The 27,015-nt window shown below is 35.2% G+C and overlaps 10 protein-coding genes across 10 annotated transcripts; 4 read left to right on the top strand and 6 right to left on the bottom strand. All coding sequences in view use genetic code 12, as the record gives it.

Annotated features, from left to right (window-relative positions):
* Positions 1–650: 650 nt before the first annotated feature.
* Positions 651–1,931, top strand: J8A68_005954 (glycosyltransferase family 15 protein; the record flags this gene model as incomplete). Its single annotated transcript, XM_049410076.1, has 1 exon — positions 651–1,931. One exon carries the CDS (start codon positions 651–653, stop codon positions 1,929–1,931), a length of 1,281 nt encoding a protein of 426 aa, XP_049260768.1.
* A 1,104-nt stretch (positions 1,932–3,035) lies between these two features.
* On the top strand, positions 3,036–4,706 carry J8A68_005953 (uncharacterized protein; the record flags this gene model as incomplete). The annotated part of the gene is made up of 1 exon (XM_049410075.1): positions 3,036–4,706. One exon carries the CDS (start codon positions 3,036–3,038, stop codon positions 4,704–4,706), a length of 1,671 nt encoding a protein of 556 aa, XP_049260767.1.
* A 1,463-nt stretch (positions 4,707–6,169) lies between these two features.
* On the top strand, positions 6,170–7,687 carry J8A68_005952 (uncharacterized protein; the record flags this gene model as incomplete). The annotated part of the gene is made up of 1 exon (XM_049410074.1): positions 6,170–7,687. The coding sequence occupies one exon, from the start codon at positions 6,170–6,172 to the stop codon at positions 7,685–7,687; it is 1,518 nt and encodes a 505-aa protein (XP_049260766.1).
* Positions 7,688–7,778: 91 nt separating this feature from the next.
* J8A68_005951 (uncharacterized protein) lies at positions 7,779–9,086 on the bottom strand (the record flags this gene model as incomplete). The annotated part of the gene is made up of 1 exon (XM_049410073.1): positions 7,779–9,086. One exon carries the CDS (start codon positions 9,084–9,086, stop codon positions 7,779–7,781), a length of 1,308 nt encoding a protein of 435 aa, XP_049260765.1.
* Positions 9,087–10,707: 1,621 nt separating this feature from the next.
* MSS4 (1-phosphatidylinositol-4-phosphate 5-kinase) lies at positions 10,708–12,885 on the top strand (the record flags this gene model as incomplete). The annotated part of the gene is made up of 1 exon (XM_049410071.1): positions 10,708–12,885. The coding sequence occupies one exon, from the start codon at positions 10,708–10,710 to the stop codon at positions 12,883–12,885; it is 2,178 nt and encodes a 725-aa protein (XP_049260764.1).
* A 303-nt stretch (positions 12,886–13,188) lies between these two features.
* Positions 13,189–14,916, bottom strand: J8A68_005949 (uncharacterized protein; the record flags this gene model as incomplete). The annotated part of the gene is made up of 1 exon (XM_049410070.1): positions 13,189–14,916. One exon carries the CDS (start codon positions 14,914–14,916, stop codon positions 13,189–13,191), a length of 1,728 nt encoding a protein of 575 aa, XP_049260763.1.
* A 312-nt stretch (positions 14,917–15,228) lies between these two features.
* Positions 15,229–16,443, bottom strand: J8A68_005948 (glycosyltransferase family 15 protein; the record flags this gene model as incomplete). The annotated part of the gene is made up of 1 exon (XM_049410069.1): positions 15,229–16,443. The coding sequence occupies one exon, from the start codon at positions 16,441–16,443 to the stop codon at positions 15,229–15,231; it is 1,215 nt and encodes a 404-aa protein (XP_049260762.1).
* Positions 16,444–17,373: 930 nt separating this feature from the next.
* Positions 17,374–19,575, bottom strand: PEX8 (Pex8p; the record flags this gene model as incomplete). Its single annotated transcript, XM_049410068.1, has 1 exon — positions 17,374–19,575. One exon carries the CDS (start codon positions 19,573–19,575, stop codon positions 17,374–17,376), a length of 2,202 nt encoding a protein of 733 aa, XP_049260761.1.
* A 405-nt stretch (positions 19,576–19,980) lies between these two features.
* On the bottom strand, positions 19,981–20,952 carry HEM13 (coproporphyrinogen oxidase; the record flags this gene model as incomplete). The annotated part of the gene is made up of 1 exon (XM_049410067.1): positions 19,981–20,952. One exon carries the CDS (start codon positions 20,950–20,952, stop codon positions 19,981–19,983), a length of 972 nt encoding a protein of 323 aa, XP_049260760.1.
* Positions 20,953–21,464: 512 nt separating this feature from the next.
* Positions 21,465–25,973, bottom strand: J8A68_005945 (pleiotropic drug resistance family ABC transporter; the record flags this gene model as incomplete). Its single annotated transcript, XM_049410066.1, has 1 exon — positions 21,465–25,973. One exon carries the CDS (start codon positions 25,971–25,973, stop codon positions 21,465–21,467), a length of 4,509 nt encoding a protein of 1,502 aa, XP_049260759.1.
* Positions 25,974–27,015: the final 1,042 nt, after the last annotated feature.

The following is a 27,015-nucleotide window of genomic DNA, read 5'->3' as shown; positions in this document are numbered from 1 at the left end:
CTGACTAGTGGGGCGGGAGAGTATTATTTTTTAATCCTTTCCGGAATAATAAAATAATTTATTATTATGTCATGATAATTATTATTATGAATCATCCCCTAATCAAATTACCACAATTATTAAATATACGATTATGACACATCATCATTCATACATGACAAGTATCATGATCATCAATATACAAACCACATCTCATGAACCAAGGTGGTAAAAGCAGACAAGAAAAAAAAGAAATAAAGTCACAGTGAACCCAACCTCCGGAACTACCCACATTTTTTTTCATACAAGTTTGTTACATTAAGGCAATTGATTGGAAATTGCAACCCTATTTTTAAATTAGACAAGACAGAGAAAGAGGACACCTGAAGGTTTTTTGAATCAGAAATGAAATCATAAAGGGAAATGATATTTCTAATAATAAAATCTGGAGTAATCCATTTATAAAAAAAAAGTACACGACTTACATTTTAACTATTTTTAAATTTCCTATAAATTGTTACACGTAATTCTAATTTTTTTTTTTTTGCTTCTCTTAAATTTCATCTTTTCATTTTCTTAACCCTTCTTTTATATACAAGTAAAAGAAGTCTTTACAATTTAAGGTTGATAATTATTATTATTATATTGTCATTGACAACATTTAATACATTATGATGCCATCTAAGCGATCAAACGCCCGTCTCATTAGATTTGGGATATTTGCCCTTATTTTAATTGCTTGTGGATATATTCTTACTCGTGGATCTTCATTTGAACCCCCTCCAGCCCCACCAGCATCACCAAAGAAAGATACAGCAGTAGGAGGTATAGTATCACCAGGCAAGGTTGCTATTTCTGGTGATAGTAGTGATCCAAGTGTCCAAAAATATAGAGGTCCAACTCCTAAGATTCTTAATCAAGATGGTCAAAAAATTCCAGTTCCACAAATTGATATTGAAAATTATAGTCTTGATCAAAAAATTAAAGCTACTTTTGTTACTTTGGCTCGTAATTCCGATTTATATCAATTGGTTGATTCTATTAGACAAATTGAAGATAGATTTAATCATAAATTTCATTATGATTGGGTTTTTCTTAATGAGGAAGAATTTAGTGATGAATTTAAAGAAGTTACTAGTGCTGCAGTTTCTGGTAAGACTAAATATGGATTCATTCCAAAAGCTCATTGGTCATATCCTGATTGGATTGATCAAGAAAAGGCTGCTTTAGTACGTGAAGATATGAGAGAAAGAAAGATTATTTATGGTCATTCTGAATCTTATAGACATATGTGTAGATTTGAATCAGGATTCTTTTGGAGACAAGAAATATTACAAGAATATGAATATTATTGGAGAGTTGAACCTGATATTAAGATTTATTGTGATATTGATTATGATATTTTTAAATGGATGAAGGATAATAAAAAAGAATATGCTTTTACAATTACATTACCTGAATATAAAGAAACTATTCCAACATTATGGAATACCGTTAAAGAGTTTATTGATAAAAATCCTCAATATTTAGCTGAAAATAATTTATTAGAATGGATTTCTAATGATAAAGGTAAAACTTATAATGGATGTCATTTTTGGTCAAATTTTGAAATTGCTTCACTTGATTTTTGGAGATCAGAAGCTTATACTAAATATTTTGAACATTTAGATAAAGCAGGTGGATTTTTCTATGAAAGATGGGGTGATGCACCAGTTCATTCAATTGCTGCTGCATTATTCTTACCTAGAGAAAAGCTTCATTTCTTTGAAGATGTTGGATATTATCATGTTCCATTCCATAATTGTCCAGTTGATAAGGATATTAGATTTGCTCGTAATTGTAATTGTAATCCTGATCAAGATTTTAGTTGGAGAGGTTATTCATGTACAGGGAAATATCATAAGCTTAACAATTTCCAAAGACAAAAAGGTTGGGAAAAATACAGTGGTTAAAAAGACTAATTAATCAACTTGTTTTCAAACCCATTATTTCTTATATAAGCTAAAAAAGACATATCCTTCCTTCCAAGGAAAATAAATTGAGCATCAAATGGCAATGAAGATGTTTGTTTATTATGCATCCTTCTGCAGTTGTATGTTTTTATTTTTGATAGATTTTTTAGTGTTGTCTCTGTGTTGTAGTATTATATTATAAAATAAATAAATAAATATATTTTTAAGCGTTGAAAGGAGTTAACAACTACTGTATGTTTCAGAATTATGAAGCATACATAAATAAGAATAAAAATGTGATGTTACATTTACCACTCGTACAACGGCTCCCCTTGAAAATTTTCAACGGTTGTACGAAGCTCGTACTAAATGCTCTAACTGAATAATTTCCTAGTCTTTTGTTTGACTGCTATGTACTTCTAAGATTACGAATAATTATTAGTACTGGAAAACAGGCGGGGGGAGGGGGAACATTAAGGTTAAGCTCATCTAAGTGGTGTCCGTTGTCTTGTTAAAAGTACATGTACACCGAGTAATTCACTGTACGGAAGTATCATGTGATTGTGAGTGGGTGGGTAAACCATATTCTTATTCTTCATACATAATCTTACAGTGTTTGAATAAAGCCTTTAGACGGAAACAAAAAAAAATATTTAATTAAAAGTTTAAAAATTAAATTTTGTTTCATAATTGATTCATTCCACACGAAACTAATTAACCATTTCTATTGTTTACTACTATTGTTAATTGTACTTCCCTAAGTAATTTAACTGGCATTGTGTGTTCTGTTCTATTTTTAAACCTCTTCAAATGTTTTTCCACTCTTCAAATTCTATTTTGAAATCTCATATTTATTTATACATCCATCTATCTATCTCTCTTCTTTACTTACTTGTACTTATGTATAGTGTATTATAATTAATCAATCAATCAATCTTGTTAAATATTTTCCAGCCTCAATTTTAAAGCGAAAAAAATAATAAACAAAAAAAAAAAACTTTAAAAAAATAACAAACCATAAAATACCATTTTTACATTTTCGAAACTTATAGACTAAGAATACCAATCCAATCCATCCTATCACATTAATCAATCAATTCTCAAATGTCTAATCTTCAGGTAGAATCAACTAACAACACAGGGCCTCCATCTACTGATAATCAAGAGGAGTCATCAACAACTATTACATCCACAACAGCACCACCACCAGCATCTGCATCTGCAGCACCAGCAGATCAGACCATTTTATCAACCAACAATACGAATTCCTCACTAAGATCAAAAAGACCAGCTTCTTTAAACTTATCCAAAACAAAACATTCAGATGTTGCTTTAAGAATCGTAAGTCCTGGACTACCTGAGCTTAATCATGAAATGAAAACTACTTTGAAAATACTGCAAAAGATTCAAAAACGACAACTTGATATTATCGCTTCTAGATCTCAAAATAGTCCAAAATCCGCTAATACAGATGAAGAAGAACCCGAACATGATGAAGATGAAGTATATGACGACAATGACAACGAAAATGATAATACTGGTACATCATATGGATCTGATGATAGTTTAACAATATTATCGAAACGTAAGAATAAACGTCTAAAGAGAAATAATGTTCCTACTCCATTACGTATTGGACAAAATTCAATTCGATCAGGTATTCAATCAGCTCCAATGAGACCAAATGGGATATATAACAGAAGACTCATGACTCAAGCTCCACCACCACCTCAGGTATATCCTCAACCAATTGCTCTACAACCACAACCTCTTGCAACTCCTTATTATTACGTGGGCGGACCACAACAACAATATTATGCTGCTCCAATGCCTAGAATGCAATATGGGTTACCTAATGCTCAGATTACGTATAGTACACTCAGACCAATCCAATCTCAACAACAACAACAACAACAACAATTCCTCCACCCACAACAGCAACAACCACCACAACCCCAATCCGCTAGAATAAGAGTTCCCGGTCCTGGTCCTGGACAATTCCCCGTTCCAGCCGTCCCAATCAACAGACAACAACAACAGCAACCCCACCCAGAACCAAGAACAATCTCGAACCCACAGGTGACAGACGTATATTTCGATGATTCACTCAAAGCCGCCCCCTTCGAATCACAACCGATTTCCGCCCAACGTGACCTATTTGGCCATAATACCACCACGGCAGCAAAAGATGATAGATTGCCAGTCACGGAAGAAGAAGTGAATGAAATGCGGGCAAAGCAAACACAACTGAGTCATAATAAACCAGTGGCACAATATGTGACTGCTCCACCGGGGATGGCACAACATGTTAGAAGTAATGGGAGTGGAAATGGACAGAGACCGATTGTGGGGGAGATATTTGGGAGTGTTAATTTGATGAATGAGAGTATTTTCAATTTCAGGATTTTTGAGAAGAAATTATCTGCGGATGAGGACGAAGTAGAAGGGGTGGGAGAAGAGGGGGTTGAAGACGTTGAGGCTGTACGAGGGGATGAAGATGAAGAGATGGAGGATGGACATGAGAAATCGGCGGATGAGGCTGGAGATGTTAGTGAGGGATTGAATAAGGACAATGAGGATGTTGTAATTGAGACTCCACAGGAAGAGGAATCAAGAGATGAAGAACAGCAAGCGGAGGAGGGTGAGGAAGAAAAAGAAACAGCAGGACCAGGTGAACCAAAGAATGATAATTCATGGTTGAAAGATGAAAAAGAAAAATTTATGAAGATTTGTGAGACTTGTTGGGATGAATTCATTAAATCTAGATGTGTATAATAGTATGACTTCTTTTTAGAATAAAAAAAATTTGTTAACCTCTGATTTGTTTAGAAGATAGTTTTTATGTAATAATAATAATAGTACTAATATTTTTGTTTATTTTTGTTGTTTGTTGTTCGTTGTTTCTGTAATATTTTGCAACTTTTTTTTGGAGAAAATACATATTCTAGCTTATGAGATTCGATGTCAAATCAGAATATCACGCCTATCTTGATACTGAGGATGACGTTTACAGAATTTCAATATTTGCCGAACCAGAACTCATCAAGGAGTTCAACTACGTCAATTCAATCGAGACAAGCGTTTCATAAGTCATTCCGAACAATATGAAAAAATTAGATTACCTTCTATTAAGTCCTCTCCAAAACACTCCCTCCACCAAAAATTCAGAAAAAGCGTCGCAAATGTCAAAATCACACAAAACCACAATCTTCACAGGCTATAAATAATCGATCCGACCTATATTGTAAAGGTATATATGCATGGTCTAAACTAATCTACAACCATTTGCATAAAATAATAAAAATATCCTTATTCAAAAAAATTGCGCTTTTTGCAGATGTTGATTTGTGGTTGCAAAAAAAAAATGTCGTCAAATAACACCTCTCATATCTGAATATATCCCAAGTTTAGTTTGAAATCGGATAGTGTTTATCCACTACGGAGGTCTGGATAAAGATAAAAGTAGAGAATTGGCTTTGGAGTCTGGGTCTGAGTTTGGGAAATGGAACTTGTCTCAAACAATTCTCAGGATTTAGAGATCCTTGAAATAACTATGATTAGATATATCACTCCTTTTTTATATTTTTAGGAAATTCTTATAAATCGTTCAGTTTCTGAAACTGATCATATTTCGATATCTTAGACTAGTGCCCAAAGACTATAAAAATGAATCAGGAATGGATTGGACGTTTTTGCATAGAATTCTAATGTTCCAGACCTATTGATAGTGATCTGGTAAGTTATTCAAATATTAAAATCTGGAAATATGAATATATCAATGTAAAACAAACACACATTGGTTCATAAGAAAGCAATGCTGTTAGTTTCGTTATACTTAATTAGATATTTCTATTGCTATTGCGGGCTGGATTTGTGAATATTGCTTTGGATCTAGAATAAAGTTATCCTACTAATTAGTACTATAGAGGTTTATCTACCAGATTCCTTACAGATACAATCAGATCTTCTAGGAAACTCTTTCCCCAATTGTATTTCACGTCAAGATACATTAGAGACATATATATACATAATAGTTTCAAAAACAGTGATATTTCTTTTCTAGCTTTTTCCTTAAATTGCATAAATTTTATTATTGCTGTTTTAAAAATTTCCTTAAATCTAAATATTAATGCGATTGCAAAAAATTTGTTAATCTATATTAAGATCCTCGCCCCTCTCTCCCTGGTTCTCCCTCATTCAAATTAATCCAAGGATATGATTTTATGAGATTTACAGATATGATTGGATTTCATAACGATATAAATAGCCACCATGAGAGAGCCGAAGATAATAGCGGGGGAGGAGGAGTAACTAGCAATGAAAATGACCAATCTGGAATTATGATTGCTACGCCAACAACCACAACTGCAACAAATTCGCAACCATTATTACAATATAATAATATCAATTCCGAAAAAACATTTCATCAACTAGATCAACCTGGTCACCTCTACAATCATCATCACGCGTACCACCCATATGTCTATCCGACCCGACCGCTTGTCGAAACAATGACACAATCTCATAGTATGCCGAATTTATCCACCCGACAACAACGAAACAATTTTCAATACATTCGCCATAATCTGGCCACCGGCGGACAATTTGCAGTCAATCTTCGCTTCGCTAATGACCTAAACACCATGACCCAGAATTGGACCCTTGCCGAACATGAATCCCGAAGAAGATTGGTTCGGTTTGAATTTGAACAAAATCAACAAGATGGAATGAAGACGATTTATTTCGAACCCATTACTCCGGACCAAGTGGAGCTGTCGAAGCCGATTATAAGTTGTATTCTCTGGCAGGAGAGAAATCGATATATCGCGACACTGGTGGATATTATATTGATATTGGAATATTTGGTGGCTCAGAGTTTTGGAATTGAGGAGAAGAATAGGATAAGGAGGAATTTACAGAGTTTGAAACCTATAACTGTGAGTAGATCGAATGTATGTGATTGTGATTTTTTTAATTTGATTATGAGTATGGAGAATCCGAGACCACGGAATATTGAAAAGGATTTGAAGGTTTTTAATTGGGGGGATTTGGGAAAGGCGATTGCGAAGGTTATGTCGAAGTATTCGGTGATTTTTAATCATCCGCCACCAAACACGTCGTCGTTGTCATCCAACCAGAAGCAGAATTGGGAGAACTCAGGTGGTGGTGTTGGTGAACCATTTCATCAATCGGGGAATATTCCGGTAAGGGGTATACAATCCCGACTGAATATATTATATTCAACCCATAATATAAATGAACCACGCGGGGTTAATGTCCAATTCATAAACCCCTTCGCACCCACCGCCACTACCACCAGTTCCTCCTCCATGATTGGATCTACCAGTATGGAACACTCAAGAAGTTCAAGCAGTATCCTAAACATGCCCACTTCAATTGATAATAGTTCTCCAATCAAGATGTTAGAACGGGCGAATTCATTTCCTGATTCATCATCATCGATATCAATCCCGGCAATGTCGAATTATACCCCAATACGATTTCCACGGGGTGATTATCACCAGAATCAGAGGACGTATTATAAAATCGTGAGTTGTTTTAATAATACTCAAGAGAATCAGAAGGAGAATCAATCAGAGGAAGAAGTGGTGGAGACGGTTAAGGAAAAACTTCCATCGATTTCACAAATCCTAAAACCAGAATATCAAATCCCGGGGATTTGTTTATTACCTCCCATAGATGGAAAAGACAAATTACCATCAATACGAAAAATCGAACGTTGGAGTTCTCTATAGGGTATTATATATACATATGAAAAAATGAATAATAAAAATATATTTATGGTGTGTGTGTTGTATATATACATGTATGTAATGTATAGGGAGGTTACTTTTTTGAAGACGATTCTATTTGTTTTACCAGTTCTGAAAAATCGGGTGTACTTTTGAATACTGCTCCCTTTCCTGGTTTGATTGTTACGTAATTTAAATAATCTGAACTTGTTTTGTCAACGGGCTGTGATTCTGCTGTTGGTTGAGGTTGGAGAAATTCACCAGGAGGTGGAGCGGTGGACTTGGCGGATCTATTGTATAATCTCTGACGGGATGGACCAGTGATCGTGTTTGATTGGAGAAGGATGTTCCTGGGCCCGATGATTTTTATGAATTCTTGATTTCCAACTAGGATATTATAAGTTTTTGATTTACCCCAATTGGTATAATTTGCAATTGTTCCAAAGAAATTTGAAATATATTTCTGGATATGATATAATTGATTGGAAATCTTTCCCCATTGAGTGGATGATGATGTTGATTTTACTGGTGCGGGAGTTTCTACCTCTTCTATGACCTGCTCATCCACAGGGAATGAATATTTAACTATACAATTTTGTAAATCATTTGATCCATTCACAGTAATAGCCAATAAATTCTTTTTATTAATCAAAATTTCTTCCCCATCATCTAGATTAATATTATATACCGATCCATTCCCCACTAATCCAACTTGTCCTCTTCCATTAATCAAACAATATCCTAATTGTTTCCAAGAATTCAATCCTGTTGGAGTTCGACCTGATATATTCAATTTTTGAGATAATTTCCGTGATATTGTTCTAGGTAATGGGTGCATATCAAGATTTAGTGAGTTCCCAGTATATATCTGAATAGCAGATCTATTCAACACGGCCCAATCATTAGTTCCGTCCAATGATAAACAAACAAATGATTTTTGACCCGAGCCACTAGAACCAGAAGTCCTTGATATTGAAGTTACTAATATTGAAAATGGAGTAGTTGAAATTAATTTTTGATAAGAAGATACAAATCCTCCATATATTAATTTTTTAAACCATTTTGGGAATTCTAAAGTGGATCTAACTGATGAAATCAGGGATATTTCTTGTAATCCATATATTGACAATAATGATCCACGACGGACATAGATTGGAACTGAAGGTGGCGAGTTTATCGAAAGGATTGTTTGGGGGTTGCCTAATGCTTTGAATTCTGCAGTTTCTAATGTACGATATCCTACTAATTCTTCAACATCTTGGATATTTGTTGATTCGGTGGTTGTTTTGGTGGATTCAGTGGATGAGGTTGATGATTGGGAGATTGTGATTGTTCTTCTCAAGGTCAATTGAGTGAGGAACAGGGATATACTTGAAACTCGAGGTTTCAAGGTGGTTATCATAGTAATATGAGAGGGAGTGGTAGGTGGTTGCTTTCTGGAATATTGTAATTTGTCAGATTGTTTGGAGAATAAGGTTTTTTTTATTTTTCAATAATTAGTAAACAATTTCCATTGGCTAACAGGAAAAAAAAAAGACCAAAGAAAGAAGAGTTTACTAGAAGAAGAGAAGAAGAAAGAAGCAGCCATGATGTTTCTGATGATAAATGAATAAAAGATAATAATGTACTTCATAACTTTATAGAGTGAATATTAGCTACCAAAATACAATTGGAGAACTAAAGAGAACAATTTAATAATTTTATTTTATACCTAAGCTTCATTTTTCCCATTGAACGTAAAGACATTTGCAATTAAGATCACAACTATTTCTATATATATATATATATATATGTATAGGGTAAGGTATTGTAGATTTATCTTAGACTGTTATACATATATTCATCTATGTATATATCTCTCTATCTCTTTTGTAAGTTATGACCATAGACACTTAATAATAATATTTCCCGAGAATGAGTCTCTTAAATGAACTCCCACCCAAGTAATTCCAATTTCTAATGATAAGTTCTGATTCAATTACTTCTGTTGTCCAATATTCAAAAAACAATCAACTATCTATATGAAGTTCAAGCTTGAGGTTAGTTAATCATTTCTTTAGAAGTTATAATTACTACTAACTAAACACGGTCTGCTCCAAGAATATTGGGAGTCGAGTCAACATTCATAACATTTTCACCACTATCTTTAATTGCTTGTATTAGCCACATATCAATCGATATATGGCTGATACAAGAAATTATAAATAGTACTGTAAATGTTATATAATATTGCCTCGACTTCTTGGAGCCTACCAATAATGTGGTTAGTTGGTAGTAATTAAAACTTCTTTTTAATGTATATGATATGATCTGTTAGTTATCTCTAAAATCACATGACAATAAATAATAATCTAGTATGGGTGTAAAAGATTTGTATTTTTGTTGCACACAGTACATTTATTAAATAACACCACCCCCTTACATTTTGATGTGACATTAATACTTACTATTTATTACTTATTGTTACTAATTAATTATTAAGAGTAATATAGTAAGTATATATCATATATACTTCTAGTTTATAGATTAACAGTAGCCAAGAACAAGTAGAAGAAGAAGAAGAACAGGTAAGCACTGCGGACATAATTGTAACTTTTGTGATTTATTTTATTTCGTAAATTTCAAGTTTTTCGTCAAGTTACACATTACTATTTTATTGTTCTATAACTTACACAAAGAAAATTCAGAACAAAGAAGAGGATTTCATCTGTATTTCCATTTCAATTCAATTCACTCTCTTTTGATTTCATCATCCATCCTAACATTGATTATTACTATTAACTATCTACTATCTACTGCTGGTCCATATAGTAAATCACATCATTACATTATCAACCAACCAACCAACAGACAATATTAATATTAGTAAAACATTCAACCATTTTATTTTTACAACATCCTTCTTTTTTTTTTACAACCTTCCCATTTTTTGTTAAATTTATAAATTCATTAATTGTATGGAAGTTATAAACATAAACAATTACTAGTAACATATAGACATACACACACATTCATACACTTAAATGATAGTACTATCATCAGCTACTCCCACTACAAAAACTACCATATCACCACAATCACATCATATTCCAAATGAACAAGAACAACAAACATCATCCATATTAAGAAATAATAATAATACCACAAATAGTAACAACAACAATCAAAGGATATCCTTTGATAATGATAACAACAACAACAGGAATAAACTCTCAACATCATTATCTTCATATGGCTCAGCTGATAGTCAACCAACAACTATCATACAATTAACAACAACTAATTTAATACAAAATGTACCTAATGACACAGCCGCCGATGTTGAACCTTCAACACCAACTTCAATAAAAGGATCACGATCAGAAACTTCAGAAGTATCTCATGAAACTGCACCTTCCTCAATAGAGAATAATCATATAGAAGTAAATGATACACTTTTTAAAGCACCCACTACTATTCGTACTTCAATAGAAATTGATCCTTTAGATGGCAATCACAGTCCAACTCCAAGTTCACAATCAACTATAAAGAATACTCCAATTAGTGCAAATAAACCTACATCAACCGCGATTGCACATTCTACATCATTACCCGCAACCACAAATATAAGGCGACACACAACTTCATCTATTGGTATCACCAGAGCACATTCATTACATACAAAGGTAATAACAACTCATAATAAAATAATTGAAATTCCAACTTCTACTACAACCACCACCACCACCAACACCGCCACCGCCACCACTACCGCCGCACGCATTCATCCAAATAGAACAGAATCAGCCATTGCATTATCAAGACATTCAATAGCTTTTGAAAGACCACTTTCAAGAAGTACATTTCCTGCATTCACTTCACATCAAGAATTACCAATATCGACCAAGAATGATTTACAAAAAATTAGAGATTCAATCTTAATGAAACGTAATTTAAATAAGAAAAAATTAATGGAAGATGATAATCGAGTTTTAATGGGTAATAAAATTAGTGAAGGACATGAAAATTTCGTTATGGCTTATAATATGTTAACTGGTATTAGAGTTGCTGTATCACGATGTTCAGGAGTTCGGAAAAAATTAATTGATCAAGATTTTAAATCAACTAAAAAATTATCATTTAATATGGATGGAAGTGAATTAACTCCAAGTTCAAAATATGATTTTAAATTCAAAGATTATTGTCCCGAAGTATTCCGAGAATTACGATTATTATTTGGAATTGATCCAGCTGATTATTTAGTCAGTATTACGGGGAAATATATCTTATCTGAATTAGGATCCCCGGGGAAATCAGGTTCATTCTTTTATTATTCCCGAGATTATCGATTCATTATCAAAACCATTCGACATTCCGAACATCGACAACTCCGATCTATTCTCAAAAACTACCATCAACATGTTAAAGACAACCCAAACACCCTAATCTCCCAATTCTACGGGCTTCATAGAGTCAAAATGCCAATCAGGGGCAAAGGAACACGAAAAGTCCATTTCGTAGTCATGAACAACCTATTCCCACCCCATCGTGACATCCACCTCAAATATGACCTAAAAGGATCCACTTGGGGTCGAATCACCAAACTCGACCCTAATTCCCCTCCGGAAGAAATCTCAAAACATACCCTAAAAGATCTCAATTTCTTACAATCCCACCAAAAAATCCAATTCGGCCCCGCTAAGAGATCACAATTCTTCAAACAATTAGAATCAGATGTCAAATTCCTCGAATCTATAAAAGTCATGGATTATTCCCTCTTGCTTGGGATTCATGATGTCAAAAAGGGGAATACGACATATAACCAAACTGGCCTTTCCGTATTCGAGCCCCCACTGTCTGATAAACGGGCCCTCATAGCTACAAACCCTCGTGATCTCAAGTATCAGGATTTACCCAATGATGTATTCCCCGGCCGATCGAAATATGTCTTTTATGGCCATGATGGGGGGATAAGGGCCACCAATGAGGATGATAATTCTCCATTGGGGCAGATTTATTATTTGGGGATTATTGATTGTTTGACGGGATATGGACCCAAGAAGAGGTTGGAGACGTTTTTTAGGGGGTTGGGTGGCAGGAATAAACGGGAGGTTATTAGTGCGGTGCCGCCACGGGAATATGGGGAGAGGTTTTTGAGGTTTATTAAAGAAGGAACGAGTGGTGGGAGAAGAGGAGGTGATAAGGCCAAGAAGAGGGATTAGAGAGAGTTGGAACGAAACTTGCAGATGGAATTATGTGATTGTCTTGTTGTTGTTAACTAATGAGATGGTTATGGTGTTGCTATGTGATTGACATTGTTGATATATTAGAACTAATGTAGAAATGGCAATATGTGGAGTTGGGTTGGCTTTTTTTGGTTTATTTATTTTACGTGGTTTGCTGAAAAATTGTCTTTACTGGTTTAAAGGAAATAAATAAATAGAATATTTTCTAGAAAGAGATTTGATAATTTTATAATACTTACTTTATTAATAATATGCATTTACTTATTTACTATACAAGGTCTAACGCTTTTGTTTATGTTTACTCTTCTTTTGTCTTCTATCATCATATTCTTCCTCCATTGGAATCCAAATCTCATCATCTTTAGCTTCTTCAGGCAATCTTGGACCATTCTTATCACGAAATACTTCCTTTCTCCATTCTTGTAAATTCTTCTTCTTGGTATATTTCCGTTTATCTTTCATTCTTAACTCCCTTGGTCTATATGGAGCAAATTTCTTAATTCCAATGAAAGTATTTAATTGTTTATCATCGGCCAAAATGATTTCACGAGTTGATAAACCGAATGATTCGGGTGATACTTCACGATATTTGAATTTAACCTCTTCACGACCTTTCAGACGTCCACGCTCTTCTTCAACTTCATCTATGAGTTGATGGGTATGGGATTCGATTATTTTTTGAGCGGTTTGTTTGATGGATTGCGATTGTTTCTTGAGGGATTTCTTTTGTTTAAGGATTTCCTTTTTGGATTGTTTTAATGGCGGCTCTTCAATTTCTGGTTCGTCATCATCTACTTGATCTTCTGATTCTGATTCCGCTTGATTGAAGTCAGCCATGATTTCATCATCATCGTCCCATTCCGGTTTGGTAATCTCCGCATCATAATATTGTTCATTAAAGATTTCTGCCATCTTATTATCCCAATCCGCATCATCAAAATCCTCCTGCAACAAAGCATCACCAAACACTTTTTCAATAACCTCATCACTCACTTCCCCACCCACGGCTTCCTTTATCTTAGTCAACCGATCAACGACTTTTTCCAACTTATTAGTCTTCTTCTTCTTTAATGCCTCCGTCTTCTCCCGTTCTTCTTGTGCCTTAAGTTCTAATTTCTTCTCACGTTGTCGTTTTCGACTATTGGTAGCCCCACGTCTCAAAGTAGCTTGATTACGAGCATATGAAACAATTTCGGCAGAATTAGCATCTTCATAACGGAAATTATATGTCGTTTCGAATTTTTCAACCGCATTGTCGAAATCTTCTTCGATGTCTTGATCGATTTTGTCGAGATTGATGATCTTGTCGCCCTTTTTGGGGATCCAGGCTTGTTGGTCTAAGAAGGCATTAAGGAATCCGGAAGGGTTTTGGTCGGGGTTGGGTAAGGCGGTTCCAATAGGTAAGGTGGTATCATCATCGTCTTGTTTGTTTGATTCTTTCTTCTTTAAGAAATCACCATCGTCTTCTTCGTCATCATCTTCGGGAATGTCATCTTCGAAGGCTTTTTTGATATCAGAAAGGATTTTATCTCTTTCTTCTCTTTGTTCAGTCACATATGACTTCTCACCATCCACTGTCATTCCAGTATCTTCTTCTTCATCATCTTCTTGATACCCACCTGATAAGAGATTCATTCGATGATAATCCTTTAAATAGATTGGTTTTTCTTTAGTTGACCCACTAGTGGTTTTACTTGCTCCCTTTTCAGGATCCTCAAAGAATTTGAGATCGGGGTTTAGGAGTTTCTTAGGATCAGTTTTTATAGTTTCCAAGACTTTATTTATCCCTTGTTCCACGTCTTCTGTTATTAAATCTCCGAATTCATCTTCTTCTTCGTCGGAAGAGGAGGTTGGTGATTCATCTGATTCGTCGGATGGAGGAGATGTTGGGGTGCGTTTTGGTTTTGGGGTTGGTTCTGGGGTTGGTTCAGATGGTTCTGCTGCTAAGAAGGCTGCTTTCTCAGCTGCTTCTCTGGCCTTTTTGGCTGCTGATTTCTTTCTGGCCATGATTGGTCTTGGTTTATTTTGGGTATCTCAAGTATCGGTTTATGAAAAAAAAATTTCAAATGTTTAATTATAATTTTTTTATTTTATGAGAAGAGCCTAGAGAGAGATGAGATACAAAACCTACGACATTTATACAATGTCGCCTAGATTAGAATGTCGTGAAAACCTCGAGTAGGAGTCATTGTGTGAATGTATAGGATTATACCTATTGTAAACACCGAGAGATAGATGAAATATCGTTTTCTAGGAAATTTCCTTCCGAGTTTCATGCGGTCTGGAAAACTAAACTATTATAATAAATTGAATATAAACCTATGCTGCCTTAGATAAGGGTACATCCAGAGGTGGTGCATCCAGAGGTGGTGCAACCAAAGCTGTCGCCGCCGTTTTGGTCACCTTTGGTTTAGTAGGATCACCTTGTGCAAATAGAGGATATTGCTCTGGTTTAGGTAGTTCCATCAAATCATAAAATTTCTTTGCCATCCTCCCAATCACACTGTCCCTATACCTAAAATCTTTTCCCGGGTTACAAGCACAATTATGTTCACTCCTATATTCTTCATCCAAGGGACATGTCTGAAGAATCCCGTGTCTATATCCTATATCAAAAAAGTGGATTTGATCTTTGGGAATGAAATGTGTTGCAGCAACTGCATGAAGCGGACCGTCTCCCCATCTTTCATAAAAGAACCCACCGGCTTGGTCCATATGCTTGAAATATTCTCTATATGCTTCTGATCTGAAGAATTTCAAACTTCCGATTTCAAGATTTGACCAAAAATGATTCCCATTAAATGAACTCCGCTTATTATTAGTTATAAATTCACTTAAATTATTCTCAGCAATATATTCCGGATGTTCATCCAAAAATTCTTTCGTTGACTTCCAAAACGTCCTTATCGTTTTTCGAATTTCACCAGCCACTAACGAAAATCCAAATAGTTTATTATTATCTTTCATATATTGGAAAACATCATAATCAACATCACAAAAGAATTGTGTGTTTGGTTCTACTAACCAATAGTAATCATATTCTGCCATTTCGTCCAACTCGAAGAAAAATCCACTCTTGAATCTACACATATGTCTATAAGATTCACTTCCACCATAAATAATCTTCTGTGCCTTCATTTCTTCTCTTGTATTGGCTGCCTTATCCTGATCAATCCACCATGGATATGACCAATATTTCATAGGTATGAGTACATGTTTTACCCTCCCGGAAGCAATTGCGCTCGTGGTATTGATGAAATCAGGGGAAAACTGTTCATTGTTGAGGAATACCCAATCATATTTGAACTTTTTATTAAATCTGTCTTCGAGCTGTTGCATGGTTTTAGCCATAGCTTCGAGTTCTTTATTTCTGCATAGGGCCATAATAGCAGCTTTTGGACGATCATCTACATCGTCCTCGGTGAATTTAAGTTGAATTGACAATCTTGATTGGGATGTAGTATAAAAGCATATTATTGTGGCTATTATGAATAGCGTAAGAATATCGTAAAGTCTTTTTCTACGAATGTCCATAGTTGTTGTGTTCTGGGATAATGTCAAAAAACAAAGATATAGAGTAAATTTTACAATATAGCGAAATCGGGATTATATAGATAGTTGAGAAACTGAAGCTCCGAGGACTAACCCTAAAAATAAGCATAATGTCTGACGACTATGTCAGGGGATGACATACATAATGTATGAAGAGGTAAGATTTCAAATATTTTAGTGTTTACATAATGAAAATATGGAGCAGAAAACAATGCGCCTGTTCTAATTCCTTTAAAAATAAATTATTACATCATTTGCATATTTCATATGTATGTTATTATGTATAAGAACTAGAATAAATGGTTGTATTATCAGAAAAAAAAAAAATGAAAATTACTAGGTATTAAGAATCAAAAGAAGGAATAAAATATTATGACATGACTTCGCTCATCAAGACAACAACATTTTATCAAATATGATAACCAAGATGAACTGATTAACTTTCACAAATAAATATTTAGTACAAGAAAAAGGAAAGCGAGAATTATAAATATGGAAAAGAAATGTGAATATTTTGAAATAAGCCGTGCCATAGATTTTGTGAGCTACTTTCATAGCTTGCAAGATTTGAATTCAAGCTGTGGACTATGTACAATCGGAGTTCCCAATGGAACGATTTGCTTGTTAAGATTAACTTAGTGTAGATTTTATCATTTTATAGTTCTAGTTGACTGATTTACAAATTATTAACCACCCCTAACGGTTTCACAGTCCATAGTATCTTATATTCATTTCTCATAATATCAAGCTCGAGGTCCTAGTGACGAGTATAGTTTATCATTGTCTACACCAAGTCTATATATTCCACTAGATACCGGTTCTAAAATAAAATACTACATCTACTGGCATTCACATATTTTTTATTTATACTATCTATAAACAGAAGCTAGTGCACATTCTTTTGGTAATGGGTTAAATCTTCGAAATTGTACCCAATCTCCTCACAGACAATTCTTTCTCATTATACCACCATCTAATCCCCACTTCTGCCCTATTCAAATCCAATTCCTCCCCAATCGTCTTCCATAACCTTCCAATCAAGAATTCTTGTTCTGGTCGACTACTTCCACAAATCAACACCCAGACCCGGTCCAACCAGGCTGAAAACACCGAGATTGGGAAATAGGGGATGAGGGAGATGATTGTGGTGATTAAGGATTCCCGGATTGTGGATGGGGTTTGTCTGACTTGGAATTGATATTCTGATTTAGGTACCCGGTTGGAAGTGTCATTGGAGGTAGATAATTCTTGGAATGAGATGGGTGTGGTGGATTGGGATTTTTCAATTGGTATTCCAGGGAGGATGGGGATAGTTTTTGAAATTAAGTATTCAAATAGTTCTTCTGCTGAATTTGCATATTTTGAATTCTGGTAGGCGATGGGTGACGATAAGATCTTTTTGCCGATTGTTTCAATGGCGATATTTAATTGATGAGGTGATATCCGGGTTGGGAATTGTCCAATTAATAATTCAACATATTGCCTACTTTCATTCACATCTACTTCTTGTATATTTGCGAAATGGAACAAGACAACTGAGTGGCCCGATTCGAGTAGGTCCGTATTGATATATCTCCTATCATCGGCAATACTGATCGCAATTTCATAGATTTCTTTCGAAAAGCCACCACTCACACTCGAGCCCGCCAGCTGGAGATAATTCTCCCATAATCCAAGCACAAACATAACTTTCGAATGTGTGATGTAGTCATTGTTGAGTACGTCTGGATATAAGTTGACCTCATGATAGTTCCCAATTAAATACTTCGTAAACCTTTCAAATTCCGGTCCGGTTGAAATAGCTAATTCCAATGCGAGATGATAGACGAAATTATAATTATCGAACCCTCCTTGGCCAATAGATAATAGGATGAAATTGATATAATAAAGATTGGATAAGAATTTGTGTGAAAGTTGACGATATTCTGATTCGATTATGACTTGGTTTCTTCTCGTGAAAAACGAGAAGCCTCGGGATGATTTCGAGGTGAGGAAACGGGTGAGGATACCTTGGAAGATTATGATTTGTGAAAAGAGGAGACTTTTCATTATGTGCCAGAATTGTTGGGATAAGTAGGAAGTATCAGCCGGTCCATTGAATTTGTTGAATCGAGATGATTTGATGGAGTGGGATAACGTCTTATTGAACGATTCGATTTTAAGCATGGTTTCCATGACTAGGTTGGCTGATTTCGGATCTATTTCTAATTGTGAAAAATATGCTTCAAGTAAGAATGAAAGCTTATTCAAATGTTTGATTACTGGTTTTTGGATAATTTCTTTTGATATAATTGATTCAAGTTCAGGATTGGATGGATTGACATTCAAGAATTTTTGATATACTATAATTGAATACTCAGGATGAAGATAAATCAATGAAACAAGCTTATTAATAATGAACCCATCAGCAACTTGCAGGGTATATGGTTTTATCAGTTCTTCTTTTCTAAATACCAATGCAAGACTTAATAAACTCAAATTAACGACATCTTCACTATGTGTGTGGGAAAGACTATAGTTAAGACATTTCTTAAACAATCCAAGCATTTCATGATCCCAATTTTTGAAGAACCATTTATATTCCACATAATTATGTTCAGTATAAAGACCATCTCTTAATTGATTTGATAATAACATTCCAGTAATAATAGGTAATACCTTCCAACTATTGGCAACTGGATTATAATTAGCAAAATTAGATAATTCTTTTAATAAGATGGTGTAAAACTCTTTAATGGTCAATGTAGGTTGTGATATCTTTAATTTCTTATCAACAATCAATTTAAAAACTTCAATAATGAAATAATTCTCTTCAAATGAGACTTGTCCACTAAAGCAAACAGGAGTATTTAAGAAACTAGCAATAACTACTCGTAAATTATGTTCATGTTTGATATAAGGAACATAACTATATAAATATCCTAATACTTTTGAAACATTTGTATCTGCCCTGGGGAACCGTAATTCATTAATTAAGAAATCCAAATCCTGCGGTGCGATGGTAGTTGAATCTTCATTGAAATGAACGACACCTGGCTGTTGTTGGTGTTGGTGTTGGTGTTGTGATAATAGAGCTCTTCCTTGAGGACCCAATCTATTATAAATATCAGACATTGCTAACTGGGGGATCTCCTATAAGTATGGGTGTAGAAGAAGAAAGAATCGATTTCATTCCACCAATAATTTAAATATTTCGGTGTTCCCCCCCACCGCACACTCAAAAATTTCAAATGTTACTGATTTTTACCCCGAGGATGAAAAAAAAATTATATGGGGAACTATATCACGTGACTTATACGGATAAATAGATTTTAGAGGTTAAGAATTTATACAGTTAATTATGTCTTTTGTTACTCGCTTAATACTTTATATCATTATAAGTAAATCTTTTTCATTTCATTTCACTAATCACATATAAACATCATTACGTTATCTTTTTATACAAGGGAAATAAACTAATCGTTTAGAAAGAAAATCATAAAACTTAAATTAATTAACTATTTACACTCATTAATTCATTTAAACCCATTCAACAGGATTCTTTAAAACTTCCAACAATTTAGCTTCTTCAGTACCTTCTTCAGGATGATGGTCATAAACCCAACTAGCAGTTGCAGGTAACGACATTAAAATACTCTCAACTCTTGATCCTGGGGTTTGTAATCCAAATTGAGTGCCTCTATCCAAAACCAAATTAAATTCAACATATCTTCCTCTTCTAATTTGTTGCCATTGCTTTTGTTCAGGAGTATAAGGAGTATCCTTTCTCTTGGCAATAATTGGACAATAAGCAGGAATAAATGCATCAAAACAAGATTCAATGATCTTTAAGATTTCATCAGCTGGTTTTGAATCAAAATCATCAAAGAAAATTCCACCAATACCTCTAGTTTCACCTCTATGTTTAATATAGAAATATTCATCACACCATTTCTTATATTTAGGATATAATTCAACATCATGTTTATCTAAAGCATCTTTATGTAATTGATGGAAATGTTTAGCATCTTCTTCATACAAATATGATGGAGTCAAATCAGCACCTCCACCAAACCACCAAGCTTGAACCTCATTAGTATCTGGATCAGTAGTTTCGAAATAACGATAATTAGCATGTGTGGTAGGAGCATGGGGATTAATAGGGTGAATGACCATTGACAATCCACAAGCAAAGAAATTTGCACTACCATCACTAGCACACCCCTTTAAATTAGAATGATCAGCTTTCATTCTATCAACTGCTGCAGCTGGTAATTTTCCATGAACAATTGAGATATTAACCCCACCCTTTTCAAATGTGGTTCCGTTTTGTAAAACCATGGATTCTCCACCTCCTCCATTGTCACCTCTGGTCCATTTATCGGTATGGAATGTGACGGTGTCTAGTTCTGCAAGGGCATTGGTGATCTCTTGTTGTTTCCAACGGATAAGTGCCTCCATTCTTTCCCTGATTGGGAATGAAGTGTCATGAATTTGTTCTTTTGTAACCATTGTTAATATATGATGGTTTGTAAGTTTTATAACAACTCTATAAAATTCTGAATTTTATACTTTTCAATTGATCTTTATAAGTTTGAATTGAAAAATTGAAAAATTAAGAAAATTGAAAAATCGGTTGATTTTTTTTTTGTATGTGTAAGTTGAATAATTTTCCTGTATATAACATAAACAATCATTATCAGACCATATTACATGTATTATGATACATGATTACATTTATTTGGAATATTCAAATGTGGCGTGTTGTATCAAAGTTTGTTAGTTTTTAATAGATCAGATGATGTAATCTTATGGTTTTGGAACTCTATTTTGTTGCATTCTGTTCCTCGTATCGCTGTAAAGAACATTACTAATGTAAGGTAACATAGATGTTAAGTAAATACGCAGTACTATCTACAATTTAAGAAGTGATTCAGTATACAAATATAATGCAAACATCTATGAATATATACAGAATTACAGACACACATACACATACCACAGTCTTCACAAACTAAGAAGCTTTACTCTTCTTCATCCTTCAATGTGATCGTCTTCTTCTTTTCTCTACTACCTTTAGGTACTCTAGCTAACCAATAAAACACAATCGCAAGAATAATATTCACACCAATAAAGCAAACCACCAAAGCCCAATTTCTCCATCTCTCACTAAACACCGCATTAATCCGTGTCAAAAACTCATTCGTAGAACTCATAGAACAATATAAGCAATTCCCCGAGACCGGTTCAGTCTCCACATATCCTCCTGCTGCCAGCACAAATGGTCCCATAAACGCCTCACAACTCATCCCTGAAGGTGGTTGAATCTCAACCAATTCATAATCAGCACACACAACTTCATTATCAGCCAAGCCCGTCCCCAAAACCCCTTGCATCAAATATGTAAATGGATTGCACCTGTACATAAAGATCCAAAACCGGGGTAACTTATCCGGGCCAGCCAACACACCACAAAACATCAAACAAATAGCAAGCAATAAATGGGCAAGTATGAACGCATTCTGATCAATTTCATTAAATGAAATACATAAGTGTCCCAATGTCGTAGCATAGACATAAAATGAAACCAAAAACATCCACATCAAAACTCCACGTTGATTCGCAGAGTCTGTCGATATGGCATTCTCATAGAACCCTACTGGATAATACCAACAGAAGAACGAAGCGGTACCTACCAACACTTGAAATGGAATTTCACTGGTAATTTGTCCAGAAATGAATGCCAACCAACTGAATGTTCGTGAACTTGCTTCTCTAGCTTCGAAAATTTCACGTTGTTGGATGTAGTGCGGAAGCATTTGTTGAACAATGATGTTTAGGGCCGGGAATAACATAAAGACGGAAAACATCTGGTTTTGGAGTCCTTGGAGGGATCTATCGGCTTTAAAGAATGAAAATCCATTAAATAAGGCGTCGGCAGTGGTGGACAAGAATTTGGAATAGATGTAATTGGGAGATCTCCAGTCCAGAATGATGGCTCGATGGGAGACAAGGAGATATTGTTTCCATAATGGAACAGCATATTTTAAGTGGGCTTCTGGATCTTCTATTCTTGGTAACTTGACTAATTCTCGTTCCATTTCATCGAGAGTGTTTTGAATTTCTTGATATTCGGTGGAATTCCTCCATACTTCAAAATAATCCTGTTTGGCATGAGAACCAGGAGCAGCGCCTACAACTTGTAACATCCATTCAGCTGGATTTGCATCTTTAGGACACGGATCAGCACCATATTTTTCAAAATAATCAATCAAACTCTGACAATTCTCACCTAAATCACCAAAATAAACAGTCTGACCACCCATTTGTAAAAACAACAATCGATCAAATTCCTTCATCAATAAAGCCGATGGTTGATGAATAGTACATAATATCGCCTGACCATGATCAGCCAACTTTCGTAACAATTTACAAATCGACCAAGCTGTTTGAGAATCCAATCCCGAAGTAGGTTCATCTAAAAACAACAACAATTTCGGCTTTGCGACCAACTCAACGCCAATGCTCAATCTCTTTCTCTGTTCAACATTCAATCCTTCTCCAGTCACGCCAACCAAAGCATCAGCATATGGATTCATTTCTAACAAATCAATCACATAATCTACATATTTATCCTTTTCTTGCTTAGATACCGATTTAGATTGTCTCAAATATGCCGAAAACTGTAATGCCTCCCTGACCGTCGTTGTCGGAAGATGTAGGTCCGCCTGTTGGACATATCCTATCGATCTCCGGAATGAACTGTCCAAACTATGTCCATTCACCATCCTTTTTCCATCAGTGATGACACCCACGGTTAATCGTTCAGATAAGCAGTTTAATAAGGTTGTCTTCCCGGCACCCGTAGCACCCATTAGTGCTGTGACTAGCCCTGGTTTTACCCACCCATCAATATGGTCAAGGATTGTTCGTGGCTGTTTTTTGATTGAGATTTCGTAGGTTAGGTTCCGCCAGAAGAAAATCTCGCTTGAGTCTAGTTTGTTCAGCATGGAATCACTTGGTGGTGGAGTTGGCGGTGTGGGAGAAGATGATTCAAATTCTTCTTTGAATGTGAGTTTTTCTTGAATGGGAGTTTTAGTTTCAATATCTGATTGGATGAGTTGTTTTCTTTTACGTTGAGTTGGTAGACTTGACCTCAAAAATAATACAAGCTCACCTTTTTGCATTGCACCTTTGTTGATTTCAGTTAAGAGTATATATGCCAAAGTTAGGGTCAACGTATATCCAATCACAATACCAATATTTCTCCACCGATGAGAATTATGATAATCATAAGCTAATTGTAAATATTTCGTACCGCTAACAATAAGACTCCCCGGTTCACCGCCCACAACTGAGCAGACTCTATTTTCATTACTTAAATCCTGATATCCTGGTCCAGTAGGTATAAAAACCCCACAAGTAAAGTCCCTCCCATGAAATTCGTTCGCCATTAATGATTCAAAAACATAATACGTAGGATTTATGTAACTTATCCACTTCGACCATCCCAACATCTTAGGCACAGGAATTACAAATCCAGTATAGATAATCAAAGCCAACAACACAACACTAGCCGGAGTCATGGCACTTGGCAAACTCGTAAAAACCGACCCAATACACCTAAATAACATCGACATGACCAACATACACCACATACAAGTAAACCAATAAAAGAAGAACCTTCCTGGTTCACGTCTGAAATTCACCATAAAATAGAATACAAAATTAAAACTCATCGACATTAAGAATTTCACTGGGAGTTCGGAGATTATGCTCGCAACAGCATCGGCAGCTGGACGATATAGGGCGTATTTCTTATGTTTCTCCACGATCTGTCTAGCTTCAAAAAGTGCCAAAATTTCTAATAGGGACCCAAGAGCATTGAATAACACGGCAAAGAAAAGGGCAGCTCCTCGATAGTAGAATGATTCAGTTGTGGGCGGTTGATTATAGAATACCGAGGATATGATGAGACCCATGATTAATTGGGCGAATATAGATACGATTGGAATGGATGGGTTTCCTTTTTGTCTGAGCCAGTTTCGTCCTAAGATGTATCGAACTTGCATGGGGAATGATACTGTGTATGGAGAATTAGCGGAGAGGTTTTTGGATTGTTTGGCAGAATGGTCTTCATGATAGATTTTCTTAGTGTTTAGACGTTCACATTCTTGGAAGTATTCATCGATTTCTTTGATTAGGGAAGTGTATTCTGGGGAATTTTTCCAATAGCTTTCGAAGTCTTTTGCGGTACGGGGAACTTTGTTTTCATATCCGGGCAATGGTTCTCTTTCGGCTGGATTGGTTAATGAGGTGAGGAAATCTGCTGTGGTTTGTCGTTGAGGACACTTCCATCCCATATCGATAAAGTATTGTTTTGCCTTCTCGGCGCTTCCAAAAAAGATTTGATACCCCTCATATAAGACCAAAACGTTGTCAAACAAATCATAAGCATCTTGTGAACACTGATAAAGAGATACAATTGGAGTAGCTTCTAAAATTGTCGACGAAGTTTTCAAGGCTCGTATAAATTCTAAAGCAGTAGCTGCATCCAATCCTCTAGTTGCATTATCCCAACATTGTAAATTTGCGCCACTTAATGATACTTCAGCAATGGAGACTCTTTTTCGTTCACCTCCAGAACAACCTTGTATAAAGGCATTTCCCACCTTGGTGTTCCTAGCAATAAGTAATCCATAAGTAGCCATATATACACTAGTAATATGGTTTACATAAGATTCTCGATCAATTCCAACACCTCGATTCTGTGGTGTACTCAATCGAGCTGCAAACTTTAATGTTTCATTAACAGTCAACATGGGGAAATGAACGTCTGTTTCAGCCGAATATATCACATCACCACGATAATGTTGCTTAATATCATTCTGAGTTAATCCGTCATAAGAAATTTTCGATTGTTTATCCAAATGGAAACCATATGTGTTTACAGCCAAAGCTTTCAATAATGTAGAACATCCAGCCCCTGGCCTCCCGAGTACAACAGTAAGATCACCGGGTCTCATAATTGCATCCATTGGTTTCAAAATATCGAAATATCTCGATCCATCTTCCTTACGAAAATGTCTAGCTGCAGCAGCTAGATGTTTCCAGAAATAGTTTGTAACAGTAGGTTGATAATCAACATCATTAGCTATTCCATAGGCACGCAAGTTACGATATGCCACTCCCAATTTGGAATGTCTGAAATATTCAGGGTCTGAGTCATATAGTTTCCTAATATTTTTCACCCAGAATTTAGCATTGAATTCAGGAGATTCGGGGTCTAATTGTGTGTGTTCGATTGATTCTGTGTAGGGATTGATTCCTGGAACATCTGACATTGAAGTTAAACAACGTTCTAGATTTAATGAATCTTGTTCTTCTGGGTTTTTGGATTCATTAGAAAAAGTTCGTGCTAAGTCTTTGATATAGTTGCTTGTCCCCTCGGTGAATCCTTGATAATCTTCATTGCTACCATTGAACATGGTATCTGGTTCTGATTGAGAGTTTGAATTGTTCTTCTCAGACATTCAGTTTCAATATTCTCTATATGTTTCCAAGAAAATCTTCATATATAAAAAGTAAATTACATAATTAAAATTAATCGTCTGTTTTTTTTTAAGGTTTTATGGGTTTTCAAAACGTTCTCTTAGTCTTCGTCATCATCATATGCAATTGGTCGTAATTTGAAAATTATTATTCTCTTTTGGGGGGGGGGGGGGGGGGTTGGAACAAATCGAAAGTAAATAATTTTCCCACTATACAATCCTAGACTGCACATGAAAGCACCTGAAGTAACATTAGGAATCGACAGGTTAGTTACTCCCACCAAAACTATGATGGGATTAATCAATTTGATGGATTTAGAAAAATCCTTCGTCTCAGGGATAGCCATTTTCTGAGCAGTATTCATCACGGTCTGTCGTGAACTGTATTATGGGCGTATTCGCACATGCAGTTCAGTTTGCCAACTTTCAGAAGATAAATCAGGGGTTAATAGAATAATACGTGGAGAACATATCAGACAATAATGTACATACAATAGGTTCAATTCTCAATTGTTAATGAAAAAACAATAAGCTTCGTCTGGTGATAAAGCCGGTCACTATTCTCATTTTCTAAAACCAAGAGAAAATAAATCCGATTGATTGCGTCGCTTAGTCTACATGTAAATTCAACGTAATTGAAGAAGGTACAGTATTAATATGGGTTTTAACCAATACTCATAGACTACCCATTTTAGATGTCCATATAGTTTTTCGGTTATACTTTTATCTTTTGTTTCGATTTCAGTAACTAGTAGATCACAACCTTCATTAACATAAATTATTGGTTCTCCGCAACTGCTAAACGACGCAAGCTCCTTAGGTGCAAATTCATATTGTAAATGACCGTCTCTAATACGCCAAAGTGGATACGCATCTTGAATGATAAAAGAAAGTTTTTAATGTATTATCTGCAGGACTATCATAAACAAGTTATCAACAATTCTTGAATGATTGTTAATGATGAGAAGCGAAGTCGCAGCCTTAGAATTTGGAGTTGGCATCACTGTTTTGGTTCTTGATATCA

Source organism: Hemisphaericaspora subhashii, assembly GCF_019202705.1.
Source record: "Hemisphaericaspora subhashii strain CBS 10753 chromosome Unknown scaffold10, whole genome shotgun sequence".
Lineage (NCBI taxonomy): Eukaryota > Fungi > Ascomycota > Pichiomycetes > Serinales > Debaryomycetaceae > Hemisphaericaspora > Hemisphaericaspora subhashii.
Note: the sequence above shows the minus strand (reverse complement) of the source record. Positions and strands in the feature narration are given on the sequence as shown.